The following is a 27,807-nucleotide window of genomic DNA, read 5'->3' as shown; positions in this document are numbered from 1 at the left end:
ATGACAATGGCGGCGATTTCTATAAGTTTCGGTATCAAAAACGTATATTTCCGCTACGTTTTCGCACCGCATCCGCCCGTATTTCAAGTGTGAAATTTCGCGCTTAGGTTGCTATACATCTGCACTATCTGAAACTAAGCCTTTTACTCTGTCCATATGTTCGTTGCAGTTGGTCGTCGAGGCATTGTGCTCTGATCGCAGGTGGCAGTATTCATCCCACGGGCTTGTCTTCCACCTCTCGTGGATGGACCATTGCAAGTACTGAGCTACACAGGTGTTAACTTATTCAGGGCTTTATTCAAGTTCAGGCCACACTTACATATGTAAGGTTACATACATATATTCATAGAAAAGTACATAAGAGAGTTAGCATGCGCAACTGGGCCAATATGTATACCCAATGCCCCAACTGAAGCGCACAGTATAACTAGTAGCATGGAAAAACTCTATTGCTTTTTGCAAGCTCGGCCGCGTCCTGTGCTTTTGAACTGAACTGTGAAATAATTCTAGTGATAATGTGTCATTGTCTGGCGTACATCTGTCATTCTCAGGCAAGTAATTGTATATTTACACATAAATAAGCCTTAAATTATGATGGGCTGAAACGATGTGCAATAAATTAAGTATGAAACATGATTGCTGTTGTGTTTCACTCTGTTTTAGCATTGACTTAGCGCGCGGGCTTTTGTCATACCACGTTGCAAGTCATTGCCATTCGAAAAAAAAAAAAATCTTAAAATGGTTGACCTTGAACGGATCATCATAACTTAGCGCGATCGCCACGAAAAATTGTAACGCCGAGTGCAGCAACAGACCGTTTTAGGTTTAGAGCTCTGGGTGCCCCCATCTTGGGGCTGTCATACAGAAAGATTGCGAACGTGTGCTACGTACAGCCAATCTGCAGACAGCATTTCGCATTGCACCAGGGCGTTATGCATTCGTTGACCTCAACTAAGATGGCGGCAGCCCCCACCTGACGCCAAATTCATACGTAGCGCGTACAGCGAGCCGATTACTAGCGCAGCCGCTGTTATGAGTCTTTGTCACGGCTTCGTTATGACAATGGCTGATAGACCGCATGAAATTTGCTAAATTTTTTATTGGCGTCGTGTGCGTATTTTCCGAGCTTATGTCGACGTGCTTGAGTGGGCTGGGGCCTCTAATCGCCATCAGAACTTTAAAGCTGCCTCATGTCAAGGTTTGAATATTTGACAGCACTGGTCTAGAAGGTTTTCTGATCATCGTAGCCAAAAAGAAAACTTAAGAAAATGAAACTCTGCGGCCTGCACAGAGAAGTAGAAAGATAAAGGTAAAAATTAAGTAGAAAAATGCACGACGCAAACATTGGGGAAGATTGTGCGCCTCAATTTCTGCCTGCAGGCTCATAGAATGCGAGCAATTTCAGCTGTTCGCAGCTTCACCATCCCGAAAACTTACGCGGCAGGCTGTGTAATTGGTCCTGTAACTGCAATCAACGCTGAACCATACATAGGCGGGAAGGTGTTAATGTGCTGTCAAAGTCGCACTAGCATGCAAAATACTGTTTAAGGGCAAAGGTGTCAAACTAGCGTGCAAGGTACTGTTTAGAGTAAGTGCAAACGAAGTTAAACACGTGTATAATGCTCACAGAGCAGAAATTTGTTGCGCTGCCATGTGCATAAAACGACCTCTTCCCGTGACGACTGTTGGTGTAAAGCATGAATATATCGCGTATGGTTGATGAACTGTGGTTTTCTTCCCCTCTGTTTCGGTAAAGCAGAACGTATTGTGGAATTATTTGCCTTGGCTGTACTGTCAGAAAAGTGTCCGAATGGCGAACAACCGCATACAAATCCCTACAGCAACTATACTTCATTTTGCGTCTTGAGGAATGCAATGTGGTGGCGTAACGTCATGCAATGTCGTCTTTGTCACATGTAACAGTACAAACAATGTCCACCGCACTGTGTCTTGCGCGTGCTGGAATCTCGTCGCTGCGTTCGGCATGACTTGGGTGTTCACTTATTGTACACGCACTGTCCGGGTAGTTGGGGAAACATCAGGTTGGGTTTGCAGGTGAGTCCTTCGGCGCAGGTACCTCCGTGATTCCAGTAGCCACCGCACTCTTCGCCAGGTCCCTAAATTATTAATCGAAAGAAAAAGAATATTTAGATTGCTCTCGGCTTTATATATATATAAAGTCTGGTGGACCAGCCTTTGACAAAGGCTGGTCCACCAGCCGAAGCGTCAGTCAAATGTACTGTGCTTATTCAACGTACGTCGTACTCTTTTTCGTCATTTTACTACCGGGGCCAGGGTGATTTCCACAGTCCACAGCCATATATATATATATATATATATATATATATATATATATATATATATATATATATATATATATATATATATACACACGTCGTGCGTGTTTTAGTGAGTGAGTGAGTGAATAAACTTTTATTTGGTCCAGCAAAGCGCGATAAAACGCGCACCCGGCTAATCCCACGACGGGACTGACAGATCTAGTCTGCCGGCCCGATCGCGGGCGCGCTGGACGGCCAGGATTTGATCCTCAAAGACAGGACTTCGCAGGAGCGCGTCCCACTCTTCCTTGGTGAACGTCGGGCCCAGCGACCCGCACTCCCAGAGCATATGAGGCAACGTAGCTACCTCACCACAGGCCACGCAAGAACAATTTGGATAAATCTCTGGATATATGCTATTAAGGGACGCCGGATTTGGGTACGAGTTCGTTTGTAGAAGTCTTAGTGTGACCGCTTGCGGCCTGCTTAGCTTGGAGTGAGGCGGGGGGAAAACCCTTCTCTCTAAGTAAAAGAATTTCGTGATTTCGTTGTGTGTGAGAGGAGCGTCTCTGTGTCCGGGGAGAGAGTCGCCCGATCCGAGGGCAGCGCGGTCGGTAAAGCCACGCGCAGCCTCGTGGGCAGACTCGTTGAGGTTCAGAGGAACCCCCTCAATCGCCCCGACATGTGCAGGGAACCAAAGGATCGAGTGCATGGAGGTGTTGCCCTGTTTGGCGCCTTTCAGAATGTGAACTACCTGCCGGGCTACCCGGCCTTTCTGGAATGCCCTGATGGCGGCTTTCGAATCGCTATACACCCTGTCTCTCCGACCGTCTTGCATGGCGAGTGCAATGGCCACTTGCTCGGCCACCTCTGGGTTCGTCGTCCGGACGGAAGCACAGTTGATGACTTTGCCCAGCGTGTCAATGACGGAAACCGCAAAAGCCTTGCCGTCTCGGTATGCAGCTGCGTCCACGAAGCTTGCTGTGATTTTGTCTTTGTTTATTTGCTTTAGTATATTAAGTGCTCTTGCCTTGCGACGACCTGCGTTGTGAACGGGATGAACGTTGCGGGGCAAAGGGGCGACCACGATCTTCTCCCCTATTTCTCTGGGGATTTGGGTGTCTTCAGCCAAGTTCTTGGTTGGTGCGAGTCCGATCTCCTCGAGGATACGCCTGCCGGCTGGCGTGGTGGACAGCCGAGTTAGCTGGGCCCGTTCCTGAGCCTCGGCCATCTCCTCCATGGTGTTGTGTATGCCGAGCCGAAGGAGGTCCTCTGTATGCGTTCTGACGGGCAGCCCGAGGGCTCTCTTGAAGAATTTTCTAATGAGGGCATTAAGCTTTTCCCGCTCGGCTCTGAGCCAGTTGTGCATGGCCACCGTGTAGGTAAAGTGACACAGCACAAAGGCGTTGATGAGCCGAAGCAGGTTGTCCTCCTTGAGGCCACGATGTCTGTTCGTGACCCTTCGGACGAGGCGAAAAGCATTGTCGGTTTTCGCAATTATCTTGCGTAACGCAGTGCCGTTGCCGCCGCGTGATTCTATGAACATACCCAGGACTCTGATGGTGTCGACCCTGGGTATCGGGTCACCGCTCCGAGTGAACAGGTGAATGTCACTTTCTGAGACCGGTTTCCAGCCCTTGGGTCTGCGGCCTTTTTCTTTTCTATAAAGGAGAAGCTCAGATTTGGTCGGGGAACATCTGAGTCCGGTGGGTAGCAGGTACTGCTCTGTGACGTCTACCGCCTCTTGCATGGCGCTTTCCACTTGCCCTTCGCTACCGCCGGTGCACCAGATGGTGATGTCGTCTGCGTAGATGGTGTGTTTGATTCCTTCAACTTGGGCCAGATTCCTCGAGAGGCCGATCATGCAAATGTTGAAGAGAGCAGGCGAAATGACCGAGCCTTGCGGCGTGCCCCGTGCGCCCAGGAGCACCTCGTCGGAGACGAAGTCGCCGATCCGCAGCCTCGCTTTCCTCCCCGTCAGGAACGAACGGACGTAGTTATATAGTCTGGGGCCCAGCTTGAGGTCTGCCACGGAGGCCAGAATGTATTCGTGGAGAACGTTGTCAAACGCTTTCTCGAGGTCGAGTCCGAGCAGGGCCCTGGTGTCTCTGGTACTGCCATCGATGATTTGATGTTTGATCATCTTCATGGCGTCCTGCGACGAGAGGCCGGCACGAAAGCCAATCATGTTGTAAGTATAGATGTTCTCTTCGAGATATCTGTTTAGTCTGTTGAGGACGACGTGCTCCGCCACTTTCCCAACGCAGGAGGTGAGAGAGATCGGTCGGAGGTTGTCCACGTTCGGAGCCTTGCCGGTTTTGGGGATCAGGACGACGTTGGCGCTCTTCCATTGCTCTGGGACGCTGCCGTTTTTCCACGTCTCGTTGATCTTCTCGGTGAGGTATGCGATCGAACCGTCGTCAAGGTTCCGCAGCATCTTGTTGGTGATTCTGTCGGCACCTGGCGCACACTTCCCCTTGAGCGCGAAAATGGCTTGCCTAATTTCCCCCACGGTGAAGTCTTCGTCCAATTCCGGACGGGCTGGTCCGAGGTAGTCGGGAAACCGGTCTTCCTCGTCGCTATGCTTTATGGGAAGGTATTTCTCCATGAGCTTGGCAACCAGCTCGTCCCCGGAACAGGATATGGTAGCTTCGTGAAAGGCTCTGGCGAGCGTGTGTCTCTGACTGGATCTGGTGCTGCCCTCGTCGAGAAGATGTTTAAGCATGCCCCAGGACTTGCCGTTACGCATCTGCCCGTCGATCGAGTCACAGACCTCGTCCCATTGCTGCTTGCCGAGGGTCCGACAGTGATCTTCGATGGCCTTGTTAAGTTCGGAGATCTTTTTCCTCAGTCTTCGGTTAAACCTTTGTCCCTTCCATCTCAAAAGCAGCGCCTGCTTGGCCTCGATCAGATGGGCCAGCCTACTGTCCATCTTTTCTACCTCCAGGTCGCTGACGATCTTCTTAGTGGATGACTCGGCGTCACTCTTGATTCGCTCGCACCAATCTTCCAGGTCTTTTGGGACGGGTGCGCTGTCGTTGCCGCGGAGCTTGCGAAAAAGGTCCCAGTCCGTGACAGTGAATTGTCTGGATTTACTTCGGGTGACTTCGAAGCGGGTCTCGAGCACATAATGGTCGCTACCAAAATTTATTGCGGTGTTGCTCCACTCGGCTCCCTCGACGTTCTTCACGAACGCCAGATCGGGGGTGGTGTGCCGGCTAACCGAGTTGCCGATTCGGGTGGGGAACGCCTTGTCCGTGATGAGCGTGAGGTCCATTTCGTTGGCGTTCTGCCACAAACCCCGACCCTTGCTCGTGTCGTAGACGTAGCCCCACACGCCGTACGGTGCGTTGAAATCTCCGACGACGACCAAGGGATGGGTGCCGGCCAGGTCGACGGACTTCTTGAGTATCGTTTTGAACTGCTGTTGCGAGTCCCTAGGATTGCTGTAGATGTTTAGTATGAACACGCTGTTTCTCCGCTGGTTGCGTTGTCTCGTATTGAGCAGAACCTCCGCCATGACGTATTCGACCTTGCAACTCGCCAGCTTCAGGTCGTGAGACAAGTGTGTAAGCCTCCTGTCAACTAACGTGCACACTCCCCGACCTTCAGCCTGCACGGAGACGGCACGATAACCAGAGAGGGATGCGGCAGAGACGAGGGTTTCCTGTAATGCTATTACTTGTGGTTTGTTACGTAGCGACCTTAAATATTGCTGCAAAGGAGCCCTCTTATTGGAGTACCCCCTGCAGTTCCACTGCCAAATTTTGGACTCCTCTTTGGCACTATCCATGATTAGATAAATTGTCCGGGGTACCCGCTGTAAGCAGAGGTGCACGCAAGAAGTTCCCCCCACTCTGACGTGCCGATGTGCTCGTAGCCCTGATTTGAGTCCCCGACGCGTTCGGAACAACGACCTGCATCGGAGTTACGGCCGTATTATTCGGAATCACCAGACGCTCGAGGGCGTCCATGCGATCGGCCAGCGCGCCTAGGCCTCTCCTCGGGCCTCCTAGGGCGACTTGCACCTGTGCTAAGCCTTGTTGTAACTGCTGCGCGCTCTTAGTGAGCGTGGCCAGCATGCCTTTGATCTCATAAGTTTGCGAATCTGAATCGTCCTTACTGGAAACTGCCCTACGCTTGGCGGCGCCAGCCGAGTCGCAGGCCGGAACTGGTGCTTCTGTGGCGGTCGGCGCCGACGCGTTGGATGTAACACTCTGACTGATTACTAATTTCTTAATCTCTATCATTTCGCTAGCCATCTTTCTGATCATTTCTTTTAAGTCCGCGTTTTCCTTCATAAGGCGCGCTACCTCTGCCTCCCTGGATTGCTCTGGAAGCGGGTCGCGTGGGCCCCGGGTGGATCTCGCATGGGCGCCACCAGCAACCATATCTGCCCACGATAGCGTCGACTTTCTCTTCCTCTGCTGGCCGGCACTGGACCCATACCGGGCCCATGAGACAGAGCGGCTCCTGGAGCGGCTTCCGGATCTGCCCCTGGACCGGGATCTGCCCCTGGACCGGGATCTGCCCCTGGACCTGGAACGGCGTCCGGAAGGTGGAGAGGGGCTCCTGGATCTAGAGCTCCCGCGAGTCGCGGAGTGACCGGCGGCGGCCGGGAGTTGTCGCTCGCCCATGGCGAGGGCCGGAGACTTGCTTCTGTTGGCTCGGGATCGGTCCCGGCGCCTGCGTCTGACGAGGTACGGCGTCTGGTACCTCTGCTTGCACTCCTTGGCAGCGGTGAAGTGTCGGCCTCCGCACAGCCTGCATTTGGGGTCGCACTTGTGTTGTTCGTCCGGGTTGGCGATGCCGCATCCCCTGCACATAGTTTCGTCCGGCGAGGGGCAAACGTCCGCTCGATGCCCGAGGCGGCCACAGGCGTAGCACACCTCCACTTGCTTCCTATATAATGCACACCTGACAAGTGTGCCGCCGTACGACACGTAGTTTGGCACCTTGTAGCCGTCGAAGACCACAACCACGGTGCCTGTGCTCTTGATTCGTTTGGCTCCCAAGGCCAGCGGGTTCTTTGAGTTGACAATCTTGCGATCGAGCTCCTCCGGGCCTTCACTTGGTGCGATGCCGCGGATCACGCCTTTGCACGTAGAGTTGGGCGCTGCCTCGTACGCGTTCACCTCGTGCTGCTGGCCGCCAACAGCGATGCACTCGACCCTGACGTAGAGGGTCGCATTCTCTCTGCTGGGGGTGCTGATGACCATGATATTTTGTTGGAAATTCGGGCACATCGTGTCCGAGTCCCGCTTCGCCTGGTCGAAACCGACTGCGTTCCATATGGCCTCGGCCACAACTGTCGGCCCCACCTTGCTGATGTTCAGACCTCCCTTCGGCCTGACGATGATCTTCGCGTCTTCTTTGGGCAGCGGAGGCATCCTTCCACCCCGAATAATTTTGGCTTTAGCGCTGCTGCGGTCTCGGCGACCCTTTGCGGTCGCGTTGTCATTTGGCTTAGCGCCGGTAGAAATGGCACCAACTCGCTCGACGGGCGCCGATTTGGCTCCGGAGCGCCTGGCAGCAACTGTTTGCCATCCGGGATCCTTGGAAAATTCCTCGGGAGTCAGAAGCTCCCCTTCCACTTCACATTCCATCACTGCAGACACTGACGAGAAAAGCTGGCGCCGCAGCAGCACTTCGCCGCGCTAACACAAGCGCGGCTAGGGTTAGCGTCGCAGCGGCGTGGTCTGGACGGAAAAGGCCGATAATATCGCAACAAGGCCACCCACCTTCAAGAGTCGGGTGTCTACGGGATCGTCACAACTTAAAGAGTCCGTTGGTACTAAAATAGTCGCACTGGGCTCAAATTAAATCACCGAAACCATTTTCAGAAGCGGGAGCCGGTCTTCGACGCTTACTGGCACGTTCGTCGTCGTCGTCTCGCCTCGTGCGTGTTTTACTCTTTCGTGCATTTTTGCTATGACGATATAGAAAAGAGATTTCTAAAGAGCGGACGAAACAAAGAAGAAAAGAAAGAAAGGTCACCGGCGGCACGTGTCTTAGTTGAAAGTTGTGAATATTGCGCATATCTGATTGCCCATGGAAGTTTAGTTGTCACTAGTTGAACATACAGGATAATACGTATGTTAACAGATTGGCATATTCATTTTATGAACGTCGTACTGCATGCAATAGGAGAAATTGCATTAACGCTCGCTGAGCTAGTGGTGCATAGCAGACTTCGCGCCCTCTCGTAACTTAAATCTTGTTAACGCGAAGCTTTCTTTGCCTCTTCTCCCGGCTCTCTGGGCGCTGCTGCTGTGGTCTTGCTCGCGCGCGCCGCTGGGTTTCTTGCAACACCACCAGATGGCGCTCGCCTCCGCGCATTTTCTTCTGTCTGATGACAGAAGGAACTCATGATAAGGTGAGAGAAATGGTCATTGACGAGGAAGGGCATAGCAGCATAGGGAGTGAGCATAAACGCATCATATTGAATATGGGATATGCAGTTGGGAAAGAGAGCTCAAGGAGCGCAAAATGGCCAGTCCAAATTTGAACGCTGAACAAAAACAAATATAGTCACAAGAGCACAGGAAGAACTTGGCAAATGGCCAAGTAAAGAATAAGAATATAATGAGCTTCTAAGTGTAATGACAGAAATACGAAAAGAGAAGCAACATGTTCGTTGGAAAAGAAAAAAGAAACCGAAAAGCTGGTGGAACAGAGAGATACGACAAGCGATCGCCGAACGACAGAAAGCATCCCGAGAGCACAGGCAGGCAAAAAAAGCGCAGTTGCCGCAGGATGAGTTAGCCGGAAAATGGGAAATATACAGGGAGAAAATATCTGTGGTTCAAATACTAGTGCAAACAAAGATAAAAGCTGAAAGTGAACGTTGGTTGTCAGAAATACGTGAGAAAAAGAAGGCCGCACCTAGAATATTTTGGAACCACAAAATTATTAGGTAGGAAGTCTGGAACAATACAACATATCCTACACGAAGATGGAAACAAACTGGAAGGGGACGTGGCATTGAATTACATCCGAACAATAACAGCCGAATCATTCCAAAGCAATAATGTAGTTGAAGAAAAAAGGGGGCATGAAAGAGAACCAGATGGAAAAGGAGCTGGTGCTGACAAATTTCATCTGGAAGAAAGCCAAAGAGAAAATTCCGAAGCACACAGCCACAGGACTAGGCGAAGTTCCCGTTAGGCTGATTAATGAACTAGGACTAAAAGATAAGGAAGCTCTGTTGAAAGTAGTAGAAAAAAGTCTAAAAGAAATACGAACATCAGACAGTTGACGACAAAGTAGAATGACTTTAATTTATAATGGTAAGGGGGGGAGAAAGATGGAATTTACTCATGTAGACCGTTGACCATTACATAGGCAATATACAGGTCAGCAATGCAGGCAATTAAAGCTGTAAGCATGGGCAGAGGATAATGGCATTTTGGGAGTACTTCAGAATGGCTTCAGAATAGGTAGGCGTTTGGATGATAACTTCTTGGTTCTTACTCAGTTCACTGTGTTGAAATATTAAGAGTAGAGAGGAGACTTATATGTGGCCTTTTTAGACATTACAGGAGCGTATGACAACGTAGACCGCAATATTTTGTGGGATATTCTGGAAAGGGAAGGCTTAGGCGACGATTGTCTACAGCTTTTGAGAGAGATTTACCTAGAAAAAAAAACATTTGCGTTGAATGGGAAGGGATGAGGAGCGAGGAGAAAGTTGATATCAACAAGGAACTGAGGCAGGGGTGCCCTTTATCCCCACTGCTGTTTATGATGTGCACGGTGAGGATGGAGAGGGCGCTAGAGGGAAGCACTATCGGGTTTAATCTCATACAAGCAGGCGGGTACAGTAGTAGAGCAGCAGCTTCCACGTTTGTCTTATGCAGACGACATTGTGTTGCTAGCTAACAAAGTGATATGCAACGTCTGGCTAATATCTGTGGACAGGAAGGCGATAAGTTAGGTCTGAAATTTAGCGTTAGAAAATCAGGTGTTATGGTATTCAGTGAAAACAGTGAACAGACAGTGACAATACAGGGTCAGGAAATACCTCGCGTAAAAGAATATAAATACCTTGGTATATGGATAATCGAAGGCAATAGATATATGGAAACACAGGAAAAAACGATAACAGTAAAGGGGAAGAGAAATGAAGCCATAATTAAACACAGAGCGCTATAGGGATACAATAGGAATGAAGTGCTCCGAGGTATGTGGAAAGGTGTAATGGTTCTAGGACTTGCACTTAGAAATGCGGTTGTTTGTTTGAAATCAGGGGTACAATCAGGACTCGATGGCGATCGGAAGATTGGTGGAAGAAAAGTGGGGAAACGACAAACAATGGAAGCGTACAAAAACAATGTTTACAATAGGGGTTCAGAAACATTGGTTATGGGAATTAATCGTGTTTTTTTTTCTTTTATTCTTTTTTACATAGGTTATTTTAGTGCGTAATGAGGCAATAAAATAAGAGCTCGGCGGCGCAATCCACCGCCCCATTCCAAAGGGGACGTCGTAACATCCATCCATTCAACCCGGCCGGCGCAGCGACGTTTCACAGTTTGTGCGTATGGCACGTGCTGTGCTTGCTTTGTTATGCAACAAAAATGCAGGTGCTGGGCTATGACAGTGTAATCACTACAATCGTCCATAGCCTGAAGAGAGCGCTTGTAGCTGGCGTCTCAGCAACGTGCTGGCCACTTATGCAGGAGCACGTAAACACGCTCCAGCAAAATGGCTCCAAAGCGTGCGCTCAGCGTCGAGGGCACCCAGGCCCAATGAATTTCGGAGGGGATATTTCCCTTGTTAATCGTGGTGTGTCGGCAAAGAAGTTTGTGGTGTAATTAGGCGGGGCTAGGGCAAATGACCAAAGTCTTGTCAATTGAACTTTGGAATTTTGTGGTGTAGTTAGCAGTACGTTGTTTAAAATCTATTTGACATAGGGTGAAATTGTTAGTAATGAAGAGTGTCATAGGATGAACATGCTGGTAAAAAGTCTATTGTATAAGTGCTTTGGGCGCGCTGTTACAAATGATCAAATTGTACGAATTGGGGTTCTTGACGTTTACCGGGGAGTTTACGTTTGGGAACTACCAAGCGTATAGAGATTTAAAAAATCACCGCCCAAGCACTCCGTACAGATGGTTAACCAGCGAAGCTGAAACGTGCGACCCCGGTGTTTATCACTGAGTCAATCCCGATGGTTCATTAAACATCTTGGTAGGCTGCTGGATCCTCGGTACGCAGTTGCTGCTTGCACTCGGCTGCACGAGCCTGTTCTTGTGTCCGGGATGCAGCATCGGCACGGCGTTGACGAGCTCGTTCGTGGTTTGCTCGCGGCATTGCTGATCGAAAGCTGCCTGCTCCCCAGGAGTACGTATGACGCGTCGCCTACCCATTTCGGAGCCGGAGAGAAACAGCTGCGCGCGCTCGGCTGCGACGAAGAGCAGCGAGTCGCTACTGGCGCAGCCAACCGCGCGCCTATATATATATATTTTTCGTGCATGCTCATGGGGTTGCACCGAAAGAGTTTTCAGCGTACAGGCGACAGAAGCACGGACGTAGCTTCGCTGAAAAATTTTGGAGTAATGTGTGCGTTAGGGGAAAGATGCTGGAGAAATTTCAATGTTGTAAAAGTTATAAATGCGTTGAGGAGCCGTAGAAAATTCTAAAGTGTCCCTTTAAAACGACTATTTGAGCAGTTTATTCAATTTTATAATTATGCCTATAAGCAAAAAGACTTTCATCTGTCCGTGAAACTTTGCGCATGTACTGGAGAACCTATGCTAACTCGGGGTCTTTCATTTTAGCGATCGCGCGTTCAACGTCGCCAGCGAAAGAGCGCCTCGAAGCGGCGCGCAGAAGCTGTGAAGATAGGAGGGTGCACAAAGGCGCTGAGGAGAAATGTTCCACTGGAAACGGAAATGTCTCTTTTTCTGTCGAATTCTTCTTCGCTAGAATTCAGTTCGTGAATTTGCAAGGTCCCACGAGTTTACGGGCTTTTTTTTTTTTCTTTAAAGCAGGCCTAATATGTATACTTCTGTGTTTTCTATGTAACGTATGGCATAAAAGTTAATCGAAATTTCTTTTAATAACGCGCTGACTTAAAGGCACTACACGAAGAAACAAGACAGAAACGCAGGTTGACCGGACAAAGCGTGTTTCCTTCATCGTGTAGTGCTTTTAAATCAGCGCGTTCCTAAAAAGAAATCGGGGAGTGAACCAAGTAGCCCTATTTATTGCTCTGTTAAGCGAAATGTCGTAGCGATAAGAAAACGTCGGAGAGACGGCAAGTTGCGCTGTATACAGCCCTGATCAACAAACCGAATCCCCAAGCTCAGCTCCGATTGTTGTTGATTGCTTGTTTACGAGTGTAAACAAAGAAAGAAGGGGGAGAGGACGAGGTCTGCCGGTCAGCGATAAGATTGTGGCGATTAATCGCAGCAGATGAGAGTATACGGAACGGAAAGATTGGAATAACCAAGAAGACGGAGGTAGCGGCAACTTTTACGAGTAACCGGCTTCAAGGTTGATTAAGGGGGTAAATGCACACAGGAGCTCACCCTCCGCATGCTAAACAAGTGGGATTTTGACTGGAAATTATGGGAACGAGGTAATTCCCAAGCATCTGCAACGCGGTTTCTTCGCAACGGAAATGAGCGACCGATGATGTGATTGTTTAGAGCTGTAATGTCATAAAGAGCTTTAACCAAGCGCACTATATACTAGACGAATGTTCGGTGCAGTAGGAATGTGCAACTTTGATGGCTGCGCGCTGAACAGCGCAATTCTTGGGTGTACAGTTTAGTAGACGAACACGGGGGCTTTCATGACTTATACTCATTTTGATTTTGAATATTTCTTTCCGCCGTGAAACTTTCCGTTAACACAAACATACAGTGAATTGATGCCAAGAAAATTTCTGAAAGCAAACCGTATACGGATAATTAATATATTGTTTGAGTGTGGCAATTCGCAACCCACTCAAGTCAGGCTCGCCCTCCTTTTCACGACACGTGCGAGAGGCTTCAAAACAGCAGTGAAGCAAACTCACGACTTGAAGCCCTGCCTGCGAATCTGTTTCGTACGTAAGGCCTCCGCTTACGCGTGTTCGCCTCGTGCATCTTTTGTCGTTTTTTTTCCCTTTCCCGCGGTGACGTAAGAGGGTGCACTCACGCTGGCGCAGACCCTGCAGCAGCCGCACATGTCGCTCGTGACTCCGTAGGCGCAGTCTTCTTCCTCGGAGCAGTCGACCTCGACGCAGTCTGGACAGGAGGGCATCGACTCGGCCCTGCTGATTGTGGAGCGAAAGCGAAAAGAGAGGCACCGCGGTTAGCCATGCGGGCCCGGCTTGTCTTTTGCAAAGCCAAGCGATGCACGGGTGCGCTTTACGAGTATCCGCTTGTGCTTTGCGCGGCATAAAGCGAGCTGGCATATGAATAGGATAAGATGCACGCTTGGGCCTCTTTGGAAACCGCCGGCGCGGTGCAGTGGCCGAGACACCCGCTGTTTGCCAGGAGAGTGGGCACGAACTCGCGTGTTAGCGACTTTAAGGGGAGTCCAGGATAAGCATGACCGTAAGCGCACGGGGGCCGCCGATCAACGCGGCTCATTGGTTCTATGGAGCTCCGCCTTCGCATGCAGCGTTGATGCAGCTCATGCGCTAGAGTCCAGCGTGTGTTCGCGGTCGTAGTCCACTTATCGATACATGTAGGAACCAGAGGGTTCGCCTGAACTTGTGGTGGCATTGTTAGCGAATAATTTGGCTTGCGTGCGCCGCTTCTTTCATCATGCCCGCGTTCCCTGCGCCCTTTTCCTGGCACCGAGATAGCGCTTGCAAAGTTGCGTGCTCGGGCAATTAAAAGCTGCTATGTGTGACTGCTTAACTGATGATAGCTCATGTAGGGGGCATACTATATGCAGTGTATGAAAGCTCTTGGAAGCACGAATAACTATAATCTCACTTTCGAAGCCCATGGAGCGCGTTCGCATGTGTTGCAGAAAAGGCGGCGCTCAGTATACATTAGCGGTGACACGCGGACTAGCTGTATGACACGGGGGGTACTACTTGTGTGATGCATCGCACAAATTACGCATTTGTTCCCTGAAATCGTTAGCGAGTAAAAAAATAATAATCAGTGGCGATTCAGCGGTAAATGCGAAAGAAATGCGTTAGCTTTACGTCGCGCCTCTTTGATGTCCCGGAGCCGTGATATATATATATCTTTTCCACTTTGACACTCCTAATGCTAACGCATTAAAAAATAAAGCCTACAGAACGAGGCACGCCATGATTCTGTCACGATATACGAAAGGCGTCACCTGCGTGTGCGTGTGCGCGATTCCCAACAGTGCTGACGTTCATCTGCTGAGTGAGTGGTTGTGCTGGATATATATATATATATATATATATATATATATATATATATATATATATATATATATATATATATATATATATATATATAGTCTATTGCTTCTTTCTGACAAAGCTCTCGGTAGCAGAAATATTTCAATCTATTCTTCATGGCACATGCGTAACCATTTTTCACTGCAAGATTTCCCTATTGCTTTGCAAACGTGCGCGGTGTGTTTTATTCGTCCCGCGGTTTGAAAATAAATCCTTTTTGCTGTACGCTGCTTCAGTCCCATATTCGTGAACTGGTGCTAATTGACAGTCACTTGCTCTAAGATAAAATGTTTGACATGTCAGCCAGCTCGGATGTCATAAACTGGATTTGTCTTTATACAATCAGAGGAAACGAAAAAGTCTGCCATTGGAGAGCAATTCCTCATATTAAATATGCCATAATGCCAGATGCTTTTTGTTCTCGAATCTATTTGATCAATCAAACCACGTGAACTGATATATGCGCCGGGCACACATGTTCGTATGTATGGCTCTGCCGCATTAACGAATGCGCGAGTGTAATCGGTGCAGGTAGCGCAAAGTCCCACATGCGTTTCGGAGCTGTGGCATTGGAAGCATTACGGCTGCGGCTGTTTTGGTCACGTGAGCAGCATAGACGTTCGCAAGGAAGGCCCCTGAAACCATATATTTCAGAGATTACACGTAGATATGGATTGTGCTTGTAGATAACAATCCAGTGTTAAAAACTGCGCATGCGAATTTTTACTGACTTTCAGCTGGTGTCAGTGCCATAGACCTTAGTGAGTTCTACCTTGAACTTTACACCTGATCTGGCGTATATATAAGCAGCCTGACGTGATTTCATTGAGCAAAGCAATGCGAGAACAGCAAAAATCGTATGGCACAGTGGAGTATTTAATACGAGGAACTGTTCTCCAACAGACGTTTTATAGTTTGTATATTCTGGTTGTAGAAAGACAAAACTAGGTTATGGCGCCCGAGCTGGCTGACTCGTCAGACATTTGATCTGGCAGCAAGTGACCGTCAAAGCACCACATTACGCGCCACGAAAGCGCTGCTGGTATTTCTGAGGTCCACAGGCCTTTACAAAACCTTGTGGGTATCTCTACTGTGTATATGCGTATGCGACTGTGCTATTTGTGTGTTTAACAAAACACGATGGGAAACGATTTGACACGCTTGATGCTAGCCGTTGGCAATTAAGGCAATTTCGATAACGCGTAAATGTTGGGCGAATGCATTTGCTGCCTTTTAATGGAATGAGTGCGTGAACTGAAACGCGCCAGACCACACTGGAACAGGCCTAGCTGCTGTTTCATTATATAACTACGCGAAATGAAAAATAATATTATGGAGTACACCACTGGCAAACGCAAAAACTCATGCGTTGCCTGAATTCTTAAACCGCCAAAATACGGGCAACGTTTGGAGCGCTTTTATCCAGACAGACATACGAGCTGTATCAGCACAGTTGCAGATGACGAGATCCGAAGCAAGAATAAAACGTTTTGTCAGACGCGGACAGCGATGACAGAACTTGAGAGAGGGTACCAGTCAGCTCATCTGCAAGCTCGTCAGCTTGGTTCCGCATTTGTTGCCCTATAAAAGTAAGCGGCGTGGGCTTCACTGGAAAATTAGAGCAAGCTGTAGTCAGGCTATAACATGACTATGCAGCGGTGGACTCCAGCGGTCTGGTTAGGTCCGCACTATTGGAGCACGTTCTTCCTGGGAAATTCGTGCCTTCAGTGCCTTCGCCGTACGTGCACTGCGCTCCAAGATCAACCAACTGAAGCCTACCATGCTACGAAACACAATAGAGAGTGCAAATGGATACTCACAGTGCAATGAAGCCGAGGAAGAGCAGAGCGGCGCACAAGGTCGTGTTCATGATGGTGTGGAAGCTTCTGCGCAGAGCGGCCAGCGTGTGGATGCGGTACACTAATTAGCTCGACTGGTTTCCGCGCGGCTCTTATATGCGATCGAGATTTGGCGGGCTGTTTGCAGCAGGAAGTGGCATATCCGTCCTCCACGGGATGTCCGCGCCCCTCCCCACCATTGCTGGTTACTCTGACCGAGCTCTACACCCGCGGTCTCTTCCCTGGCAAGTGGCATTTCTTTCCGAGGAGTAAAGCCCCACGATTACCGCGACCAGCACTCCCTTGCCTCGCCATGTCGTTCGTTGAAACGTGCCTGACTGACGTGCAGCCCTTGATTAGGCCGGGTTTGTCCCGGACGCGCAGATGTCTTCGAGGTTGTGTTGCAGTTGACTCCCGCTGACATAGGAAACGTAACACGGTACGCTGCTACTCACTTGTGACGTATGTATCTGCGCGAGACCGTGAGCGCGAGCAGGAAACAACTATGCCTCCCCCCCCCCAACACACACACACACACACACACACACACACACACACACACACACACACACACACACACACACACACACACACACACACACACACACACACACACACACACACACACACACACACACACACACACACACACACACACACACACACACACACACACACACACACACACACACACACACACACACACACACACACACACACACACACACACACACACACACACACACACACACACACACACACACACACACACACACACACACACACACACACACACACACACACACACACACACACACACACACACACACACACACACACACACACACACACACACACACACACACACACACACACACACACACACACACACACACACACACACACACACACACACACACACACACACACACACACACACACACACACACACACACACACACACACACACACACACACACACACACACACACACACACACACACACACACACACACACACACACACACACACACACACACACACACACACACACACACACACACACACACACACACACACACACACACACACACACACACACACACACACACACACACACACACACACACACACACACACACACACACACCTCTTTCCCACCAGCTTTGTACCGCCTCCAGAACCCACCTACCCACACCACGAAAAAAAAAAAAATAACAGCCAATTTGCATATGTGGAGCGTTATATCTATGATATATATTTAAAAAGAAGGTTGAGAGTTGTCTGGTCATATATAGCGCGCGAAAGTTCACCACGACGCGAAATGATTCGGAACGAGACGAATTAATAATAAAAATGCCTCCTCGTTAGGCTGCGATGTTGCAACACCCGCTGTACTATCTTGAGCAATCTTTTCCGCCGTAGAGAAACTCAATATGGCCTGCTTGAGTTGTGTTTATCAGCTGTTCGCTGCACGACGACTCTGAAAGCAGCGGGAGAGGTCATTTTGGAAGTTCCTCGTTCGTGGCTCGCGCTGCATCGCCTCCCTTGTGGCACTGTTTTGGCTGTGACCGAGTCAGTGTGCGACAAGGAGAAGATAGAGACAAGGAGAACTTCGTCGGAAGATGTACAGGCTCCTTGCTTAGAATTTATGTTTTCTTGGTTAATTTTATTTTAAGCTTTGACAAATTGCTCCGAAAGCCAGATTATCACCAATCTGTTATTCGGATACTTAACCGAAAATGTGCTGCTGAAATTATATCGTAGGGGCTGCGCGCTCTCGCGAGGTTATCACGTCAGAACGTCTTTCTCACTGCATTTTGATGGAACCGGAAGAGAAAAAGAATGCGCGAGTATATATATATATATATATATATATATATATTGAGGTGCCCATCAGTTACTATTATTATTATTATTACTTTACTACTAATATGCCTTTTTATAGACGTAGATTCTGTCGATAGGACTCAATAAAATTACATTTCACTAGCGTGTATCACGTGATTAGCAGCTCACGATGGTGGCCTGTGCCGTGCATTTTTTTCCCTAGGAAGTATTTCGCCGAGCCGTAATTTAACTGAGACGTTTGGCATAAATTAAATGTAGGCTGTAGAAATGTACAAAGAAAACTTTATTTCAATGCTGGAACACTCGTCGGTATACTGCACAGTACAGTTCCGCGACTTGTGTATAGGTTCACATTATGGCAGATCACGTATAGGTTACACCAGTTAACTGCCATCGAACACATCATCGCGGACTGCGATGTATCGTTGAAGTCTTTGGAATATCTGCCGCAATATTCATTTCACTGCTGCTAGCGTGCGGTTACTCATGCGGGCGGTCGCCGGGCACAGACGTCTTTCGTTGTCCGACAGCAGTAAAGTGTGCGGAAGCTCGCTGTGCGTAGCGCGGAAATGGATCATGAGCTCGACGCATGTGTGTTGTCCGGCGGCAGCCGTGTGTGTGCGCTCCCCGCTAGTCAGGCCACACTGGACGGCAGCGGCTCGCCGGCCTGACCGTAGCAATAGCGCTTCTTCTTGGATCCCAGCCTGGCTGTACCGGTGGCTGCCGCGCCGGCACCGTCGGCGACGGTCGCGTGCCTAGCCGCCTTGCCCTTGGCCAGGGTCCGGTGCAGCGTCTCGAGCTCTCGGTTGAACAGCATCTTGTGGTTCTGGGCGAGCATGTACTCCCAGGCCTTGTAGGCCTCGGCTTCGTCCGCCTGCTCGTCGTCGATGTCGGTGGTGATGCGGAAGTGGACGCTCTTTCCGGGGCCCCCCGCGGCCACTGCCGCCGCCGCCTGCTGCAGGCCGATGGCGATGACGCAGGTGCCGCCGTCGCTGACGAGCGACGCGACGGCCTGGTTGAGCCGCTTGGCGGCCGCCATCGGGTTTGGCGCGTCCAGGGCCTCGGCGAGTGCCGCCTCGGGGGCCAGAGCGTCGCCCAGCGCGGCCGTCGATAGCACCACGAGTCGGTCGTCCGGGCGCAGCGTCACGTGTCGGATGCTGGGCGACGGCAGCTCGCACGGAGGCGGCCCTCGCGCCGTCGACGGCCACGACGAGCTGGCGTGCGTCTGGAAGCCCTCCTGCCAGTGACACAGTCAATGAGTCTAGGCGGCAACGCTTCTTGCCCGTCGTTGTGTGCAGAGATTTGCAGTCGAACAAGTTAAGGTCACCTTGTTCAACTGGAAATCTGTTGCAGAAAGATATATGATATAACTAAGGTCTTTATTCAAGCAACACGCACGTACACACGCCCAAATCTCAGTTACCCTTTCTAACTTCAATGAGGCTGACGCCGACTGCGTATTCACCTATGTTTGAGGGATTAATGGCGATCACCCAAGTTATAGGTAAACTATAACTTTAAACGGTTACGCATGTAGACTGGAAGTAATTTTCATGCTGAATAACGCGAATGAGGCAGGTGATGAAGGCGTACCTCACCCCTACTATACTCCTTGTAAACGGAAAGTTTGTTTCATAAAAAGCTAGACTTTTCTCAAAGCTCTTTTCTTTCTCTCTTTTGAAATCGTTCGTCGGTTGCTGCGGCACATGTCGGCCAGAACGGACAATTTTTCGTAAGGATTGCTTCTTAGGCTCAGCGCGGCTACTGCACTCTTCATTTCCAGTGCACTAGTTTTCTTGAATGTGGCCCATATAATACTACAACCAACGCTACATGCTCACTTTTCATGATTTATACCAAGGTATCTCAATAAGTATATGGAAATTTGTTATACGAAGATTAAATGCTTCAAATGTACGTACAAATTATTCATTATATTATTTTGTCGACATATTCACCTTTCTCTTCAGCGTACATCATACAGTGGCGCATGCGCCAGCTTTGGTGTTCTATCGAGAAAGACAAATTTGTGCAGCGTGCCATGGGTCCGCATTTATAAAACCGTTCGTGCGCTAAAGAGCGATTCGTAACCATGTGAGCTGGCCAATCCTAAACGCGAGCATATTACCGAGTGCGGCCAACCAATAGCAAGTAATTGTTACGCACGAAAATACATTTAGATTTCCACGGCTGGGTTTATGTCTTCATCAGCACTCTGATCCTTCAAAGTCTCGTTCACCCGTTCAAACCCATGGCCACGGTGCTATGATCAAGGTCGTGAAATCTAGAATGCCAATCAAGCGTATTTTGTGAAGATTCATTTCAGTTTTTATTATTTTCTTGAATTGTGCGAATATGCGAAATTTCGAATGCGAATCGAATATCATTAGCTATTTGATTCGTGTTTCAATGCGTATTTCTATACGCTTGAATTTCAAATGCATGGTGTGCCTGGGTGCTTCAACGAATACAATCAGTTTGGCCGGCATTTCTAAAACACTCTCGTAGTGGACTGTCATAAACACGCTGAGAAAGCTCGCGTTCGAATTTTCCCTGTTTTATTGAGTGCAAATTGGCAGAACTCCAGCGTTTATTATGATGATAAGCGTGAGTGACGCATTGATGATACTTCATAGTGAAGTCCAGCGTTCACTATGGCGGCTCTACAGAGGACGCCTCAAACACGTTTCTGTAGTAGCTTTGCAACAACTTATTTTCGTAGTGTGCTTTCCGACTGCTCGAGACACGTTTTTCTGGGCTCACAAGGATTAAAAAATTTCCGGGGGTGTACTGACACCGAACACTCATCCCCCTCTCCCCCAACTTCCGCCTACTTACTGCATTTTTTCAGATAACACACCCGCTCATAACTTTATTAAGTGGCAACGTGCATACAATTTTTTCAAACATCTACGCGCCTGGGATGCAGCTCTGACACCTTCAAAGGATTTATTTAGGGCCGACGCTGAAGTTTTGCAATATAACACGCCTTGAGAGGCTTGTTTAGGGCCGACGCCATGTGCAACTAACGAATTCAGTAGGCAAGCGCTAGTAGATCTAAAGTCAGTCGAAGCATAAGACTCTTGCACCACAGATTGCCTCGGGCCAGACCCGCGTGGCTAAAGTGTACTTGCCTGAACTGCTGCGTCCCAGTCGTCGGCGACGCATCGTGTGCTCTGGCCGCTCGCCTCAAAAAGAATAGTTGTCTGCTTGTCGGCGTGTGCCAGCAGGCACGTGGCCCCGCCACACTGCGCGACCGTCATCAAGTATGCAGCCCCGTCGGTGTCGTCCGCGCTTACGTCGGCCGGAGCGAGGTGGCAGAGCAGGATGTTCAGCTGGTGGCAGCACGCCTTGCTGCCCAGTGCCCTGCATAAACACGTGCAGCGAACTCTCGAGCGTAATGGGACCATCCTATCGGCAGGATTCCTCAGTTTGCTCCCCCGAGGGCTGTTACCTCAAGCGCGTGGGGAGCCAAACATAGTGACAAAATCTTTACAGCCCCGAAAGATGCCTTGTAGTTATGGTTTTACAGCGACATCTGTTGAGAGCATTCCCAGAAAAAATATATGCCCTGTATGCTCCTCTTCGAGTTCATCATTTCGGTTCCATGTGCGCATGTGGCACCAAAGTGGTAGTAGCCGGTGCATGGCAGTCGGTGGAGAGGCTTTTGCTATTGCTCTAATTAATTTTGTTCTGAAAAATGGCAACTCCATTTCTCAAGTTCTAGCACTGGACTGAGGCGACCCTTATTTGCGTGCGTGTGGTCCTCAAAGTGAGTCATGTCCCAGTGTCGCTTGGTTAAACTTGTTCAGCGAAGTATAACATACACCTAATTGTTTTTGTTTCATGACTGGAAAATGGAGATTCTGCGTAGCAAACATTAATAAAAAGTTGCTTTAGCTTATCCCGATGCCACCAGGACATTATACAGCCGGACATATCGGAGCTTGAACGCTTCGTGTCATCCAGATCAGACTGATGAACGCTGCGACTGTTCACCCGCTGGTGCCCTGAACGATAATGAAAGTAGGCGAGCAGGCTATATTGTAACAGTCTAGAGGAGTACGTGACGCTAACCGGTAACGCTAAATGGATCCATCATTCGAGTGTGGCGATATGGACCAACAAGCCCATATCGCCACCCTCGGCTAAATGGTTGAACTGCCCAAGGTCAACGCTACTATGGCTGACACAATTCTCCGAAGACGGGCCTGTATAGTGAGACCACTACCTGTAGGTGGAGAGTATGATGTTTTGCAGGAAGGCTGCCGAAGATTCGGCTGAGCGTCGCTCCTGTCGTACGAGCTGTGCGACAGCCGCCTTTGCGGTGGAAAGCAACTGCCGCTGTGGGCTCTCCAAGATGGCCGCCAGCACCTCGGTGTGACCGCTCGGCTGAGTGCACTGGTTGATGTACAACCTGCGAGGGGCGGCACACACTGGGCACATGTAGCACACGTTGCTAACGCATTCCTGCCGGCGTGTTGGGATATTCCAGTTTGGGATCATCTCAATCTAGTCGAAATCATTTGTAGTGTTCAGTACAGCATAAACAAAATCCAGCAGAACCTATCTCAATGAACGTCCGCGTTCATGTGATTAGCATTGAAGCAATGTAGCGACACACCGTATTTCCAACGCCGAAACGTGTATTCAGAAGGGCTCCTCTCTCGCGCTTCTTACTACACACGCTGCGACATCTAGCGGCGCCGCCGTAAAATCCGCGCGTGGCGTGGGTTCAATTCCGCCGAGCATCGGAGAGATTTAGAGGGTCACTTTTGTCATTGTAGAGTGGCAAATAACCAGTGGCACATACGTAGTTGCCCAAGTTAACGTCAAATAGGTTTATTGAAGAGTGGCACACATTTGCTGGCACATACCCAGTGAGCCAAGTTGGTATGAAAGAGATTCATTTAAGAGCAGAACAGACCGAATGGCACACACTCGGCGGTCCAAGTCTGCGTCAGAGAGGTTCAATAAAGAGCGGTACATACTCAGTGCGACGCCCTGTGACGCATGCCCAGTGCCCCATGTCGGCGTCAAAGAAAGAGCGGTGCATAGTTACACAGTGCCACATACTCGGTGATCCAAGTTGGTCTGGCTGTTGGTTTCGAAACACTGTTCGCTCAGCACAACCAATCCGATGCGCTACCATTCATTCGACCGTGGACCACCTGGTAACCCAGGTTGGTGGGAAAGATGTTAGAGACCGACCGACTGTCAGCCCCCGGAAAGTACCTTAAGAATGTTAATCGCATTAAAACGACCATTGAATGGAGCCGGGCACGCTTTTACATTCGTTATTATAACCTGCAGTTATCTGCAAGCCTAGAGTGTTCAGGTAGCCCGGAATGCATCCAGACCACAAAGGCGCTCAGAAAAATAAAAATGAGCGCCTGCCAATCACACGACAGCATGCGATTGAAGTCAGCGTGCCGCAACTTTGTAAAAACGCGTAGTTGCATAGTTGCAACATCGACAGAAGCCGTAGCGCCATGCGGGGCAAGAACTGTATGCCTGACGTTTATCAGACACATGAAACAAGGGTAACATTCTTTAAATGAAATAAGAAGGGTTACTTTTAAAAAATTTGTCTATCGCTTCAAAGCGCATTATAAAACTAGGAATGCCTCGAAGTAAACAGTGTTAAATTGCACTTAACAATATCATATTCACTTGAACTAACCCTCATTCACTGCACAACCACGAGGAATGCTTAGCGGCCATACTCTCCGCAAGTTTAGGCATGTAAAGTTTTTGAGATGACTATTGGGGTGAAAGTGGTGCATTGAGAGTGGTGCTTCGCTCACTTAAATTATGGTCCTCTCTCAGGGCCAGACTTCAATATATGTATACGTAGACAAGACTTAATTCAACCTTGCACCAGCTGTTTTTGATGTGTTCCGCCCTCCTCTTCGCCTGATATCGGTCACCCACTCCGTCCTCGGATGCTCGCTGAAATCTTCCTCAACATTGTCTGCTCTCTTGTACTTTATCCGACCTCGACAACTACTGAGGTATGGCATATCATAAAAACAATAACAACAAAGGAACGCATTTGCCATGTGCCGGAAGAGCAGCAGGTGACATCGTTTAGCGACCAAACGTTGCGGCGCTTCATTTAGTTTTATGGTACAATTTGTGGCATTCATTCGCAAGAAGAGCTAGTAATGTCCTCACTGGGGGGCATAATTTTGTTCGCTTTTGTCGTGGTGCCGGCTTACCTGGCTGGTCCTTTGAGGCTTTCCGAAAAGCCTGTCGTCCAGAAGGGGCTTTCAAGACAGCTTTGGCCAGGGCCGTTGGACTTGAAGGGCGGCGCCAAGCGACCCGAGAACTTGGTGTCCACAACGGACACATTTCTTCTGGAACTGAACGCAAGAGCGATATCACAGGCGACATAATATACGATAAACAGTTTTTTCGATACAAAACCACACCACACAAGGCGTCGCCACGATTATGATCCTGCATTAGAGAACGGCGACATTGCCCTTCGTAATACGTCGTAACGGCTATGCTTAAAGAGCTACTTCCAGGGCGAAGCAATATAAGGATTAGCCTTTATAGTTATTTGAACTTGGATTTGTCATTATTTAACGACATGCACAGCCTCTCATGCGCTCTAGGAAGTGTCGTCTCTTCTTTCTCGTTAAGCAGAGAGCGTGGGAAACGAAACACGAAACGAAGCATCAGGAAGGCCGCAACGCATTACAGCTGTCTCGAGATGTCGGTCATAACAGCCGCACACAACTCGCCCTCGTCGAGGTTGGTGCGCTTGCTTCTTGCCGGATAATACGAGCGTGACATCGCGTTTCCGGGTTTCTTTTTCCCCCATCCTCGAGAGAAAGTGCCACTCTGCGAGGAAAATTCGCACAGCACACAAACACGCGATTACGACGCGTCGTGGTCGTTAAGGCTGAAAAAACGCACGTCCGGGCCGGCTGGAACCGGGGAGTAACGCGCGTTGGCCGTCCCCAATCAACCCCGGCACGGCTCTCGCATCGCCGCCGCCGGCTGGCGTTCGGTACTTCCGCGCTGTGGCGAGCGACCGCGTGTGCGCGAACTAAATCGCGACCGGCTATAATAGGCAACGGCACAGTGTGTGTGCATTAGCGAAGCCATTCGCCGAGTCACCTGCGCGCGTAAGACTGTGCGGAGGCAGTGTGCATGCTCTTTTGTTTGCTGTGGGAAGTCGGAACACAGTCGTTGTGATAGATTACTTGGAAGGGCCGACCATAAAGACGTTGTTCCTGTATAACAGCGCGTATAGCGTGGACTTGGGCCGCTCATATCAATAGTGACTTTGACGGTGCAACTTCCTGTTGATCCTGAATTTGCACCCCTCCCGCCCGCCATTTCTCTCTCTCTTCCTCGCTCATGTGCAAAAGCTTTTCTTAAACTTTTTTTTTTGCCCATAGTTCCATTTCACTATACAGAGTTTATCTTGGCTCTTGCGCCACAAAACACTACATTCATCATTATATCGAGTTCATACACTGCCGCTCCTTCCAGGAACGCCGCCATGGAGACGAAGACGCCAACTTCAAAGGACTAATGACAGAAAAGTCATTAGTCATTAGGCTTTCTTTTTCTTTGCTGGATAGGTGTCGACCCACTAATTACCCTCTGGATTCGCGAGAGCTCAACAAATAATTAATTATACACTTTTTAATGTGACCTAATGTGACCTGTTCACCTGATGTGGCGGTGTCGTGGTACGAGACGCCACAATAGACACGGAGCAGCGCAATGCGACAGGGACCAAAACTAAGAAAGACCCATACACGTACTGCGCCGCTCCGTGTCTATTATGAATCCAAACCAACTAGCCCGGCAGCGTGCCCCAGGCGCCACTCGCGCGTACACACGACCGTGCTGGCGAAAACTGAGTCTCTTCAGCGTTCGAGGAGAACGAGGACTCCTGCGTCTCGGCGACACGATAATTCACCGCACCGGGCTGACTGGCGTGCTCTTGACTTTGTGACACCGCGTGACCCTCACCTCCGCTTTCGGTGGTGTGATAACCTACTTTTTCACGTCCAAAGCCGCGCTGCACTTGTCATGCGTTTTAAACAGGTCGCATAAAATGTTCTGTAATTAATTATTTGTGGCGTCCTCGAGTAATTGTGGCGTCGTACCGTAAATATGAAGTCGATAGCTATATATGTATAAAAAGCAAAATAAGCGGTACATAAAATTTTTCTGTCAGTACTCTTTTAGGAGACGGTATATGCAATTATCGACATTGTGGTCCTCATACGGTATATGCGAGTCCTCGCGGCTGATGAAATAAACAAATCCGTGCGTTTCCTCGGCTACGGTAGAAAGTCGCACTATCGACCGAAAGGCGATGCATTGATAGCGATAGCAAAGTATTAGACAACTGCAAGAAGTAAGGAATTCGTAGTTTCATCGACCGCATAAATTGCAGTGAACATTCGCTTACTAATTAAAATGACTAGCAAGGTACGTGTCACTTGCGCCCAGGCAAACATGAATAGATCTCACTCGATGACCACGAACATTCGTTCTCACAACACTGGCGTGATTAAGAGCGCCGGCAGAGGAGAGCGAAGGCTTCGTGCTACCTCTCGCTTCACCGCGTTCCGGAAGCCTGAGATGGCCATGCGCAGGCACGGCCGGTCTCGAAGAGGAGACGTGCGCTCTCCTCCCCTAGAGCACGCTTGATCACGCGGCCTCCAACATTGTGCGCGCGCGCGAAGACTGCACGCATCAAGCCACCATCCTTATCGGCTCACCATCGCGCACTTTTCCTCGCACCCACAGCACATGGCGCTCGGGGCGCGATGCGATCTTACTGCATTTTATAGTGGACATCACGGCGACGGCGAAAAATCGCCTGGAGTGTCTATATAATTATTATCGCAATAAAAGACGTCCTTCATTCGGCCAATGTTGATCAGCGCGTGATCGAAGATTTTTGCTAAAATAATATAATCAATCGAAGAATTCAAAGCTCGGCGAGTTGGTACCTATGCATATTCGTGCTTTGGGTTGGGCACGAAGCACACGGACACGTGCTCGTGACCTCTAGTCCTTTCCTTCGTCCGTGTGTTTCGTGCGCAATCCAAAGTATGGATAATAACAGTCGTCATAAGTTTTCTTGAATCTGCAACATTACGTGACATTCTAACGCTCGAGCTATCAAATCATATGCTCTGACAATGTACGGCTTAGGTTTTCACGTTGTATGTGTTCATAAAGCTTCTTACGCCAATGCCGTTCGCAATTGGTCGTGGCCGCGGAAATAATCTCGTTACGAGATTGACCGCGCTGTCATGACGTAGTGGCTGGCTTCCGAACGCCGGGCAATAACGAAATGCTCTTATGCAAGAACAGTTTTGTGAAAACGGACGCCGTTCTTGATGCTTTGGATGCTGATGCTCCTGTCCATGACTATTATGACCAGCTTTCTGTAATCGATGCTGAAAACGTAAAT

The 27,807-nt window shown here is 49.3% G+C and overlaps 3 protein-coding genes across 7 annotated transcripts in view; 1 reads left to right on the top strand and 2 right to left on the bottom strand.

Moving 5' to 3' along the window:
• Positions 1-636, top strand: part of LOC126545612 (lon protease homolog 2, peroxisomal-like) — a 101,039-nt gene extending 100,403 nt beyond the window's left edge. For all 4 annotated transcript variants that reach the window (XR_008608688.2, XM_055061888.2, XM_050193532.3 and 1 more), the window contains one exon: positions 170-636. Coding sequence is in view for 1 of the 4 variants with exons in the window: in XM_055061889.2 (XP_054917864.1) it covers positions 170-195 (26 nt within the window). In the remaining 3 variants the exon portion in view is untranslated. The remainder of the gene's footprint in view (positions 1-169) is intronic.
• On the bottom strand, positions 278-17,039 carry cmpy (crimpy). Of its 2 annotated transcripts, none has more exons than XM_055061890.1 (3): positions 16,482-17,039; positions 13,428-13,545; positions 278-2,117 (listed from the first exon to the last, which is right to left on the bottom strand). In XM_055061890.1, exons 1-3 carry the CDS (start codon positions 16,529-16,531, stop codon positions 1,998-2,000), a joined length of 288 nt encoding a protein of 95 aa, XP_054917865.1. In that variant the 5' UTR covers positions 16,532-17,039; the 3' UTR covers positions 278-1,997. The 2 variants fall into 2 exon arrangements, with proteins under 2 accessions (XP_054917865.1, XP_050049482.1); XM_050193525.2 differs by having other exon boundaries at positions 13,428-13,542.
• Positions 17,040-18,615: 1,576 nt separating this feature from the next.
• The window catches only part of LOC126545591 (PH domain leucine-rich repeat-containing protein phosphatase 1-like), a 53,672-nt gene continuing 44,480 nt past the window's right edge, over positions 18,616-27,807 (bottom strand). Inside the window, exons 10-13 of the mRNA XM_050193509.2 lie at positions 24,572-24,715; positions 22,582-22,767; positions 21,485-21,716; positions 18,616-19,587 (exon numbers count right to left, since the gene is read on the bottom strand). Of these exons, the coding sequence (XP_050049466.1) occupies positions 18,985-19,587; positions 21,485-21,716; positions 22,582-22,767; positions 24,572-24,715 (1,165 nt within the window). The 3' untranslated portion in view covers positions 18,616-18,984. The remainder of the gene's footprint in view (positions 19,588-21,484; positions 21,717-22,581; positions 22,768-24,571; positions 24,716-27,807) is intronic.

The sequence above is a fragment of the Dermacentor andersoni genome, chromosome 1, assembly GCF_023375885.2.
Source record: "Dermacentor andersoni chromosome 1, qqDerAnde1_hic_scaffold, whole genome shotgun sequence".
Classification (NCBI taxonomy): domain Eukaryota; kingdom Metazoa; phylum Arthropoda; class Arachnida; order Ixodida; family Ixodidae; genus Dermacentor; species Dermacentor andersoni.
The sequence above is the reverse complement of the archived record's forward strand: the minus strand, read 5'-3'. Positions and strand labels throughout refer to the sequence as shown.

Bases quoted from the DNA above. Each gene is read 5' to 3' on its own strand.
- cmpy (XM_055061890.1), bottom strand. From the start codon at position 16,531: ATGAACACGACCTTGTGCGCCGCTCTGCTCTTCCTCGGCTTCATTGCA. The intron at 13,546-16,481 runs GTGAGTATCCAT...CTCCACAATCAG, and splicing joins TTCCTCGGCTTCATTGCACT to CAGGGCCGAGTCGATGCCCT. The intron at 2,118-13,427 runs GTGAGTGCACCC...TTAATAATTTAG, and splicing joins GCTGCAGGGTCTGCGCCAGC to GGACCTGGCGAAGAGTGCGG.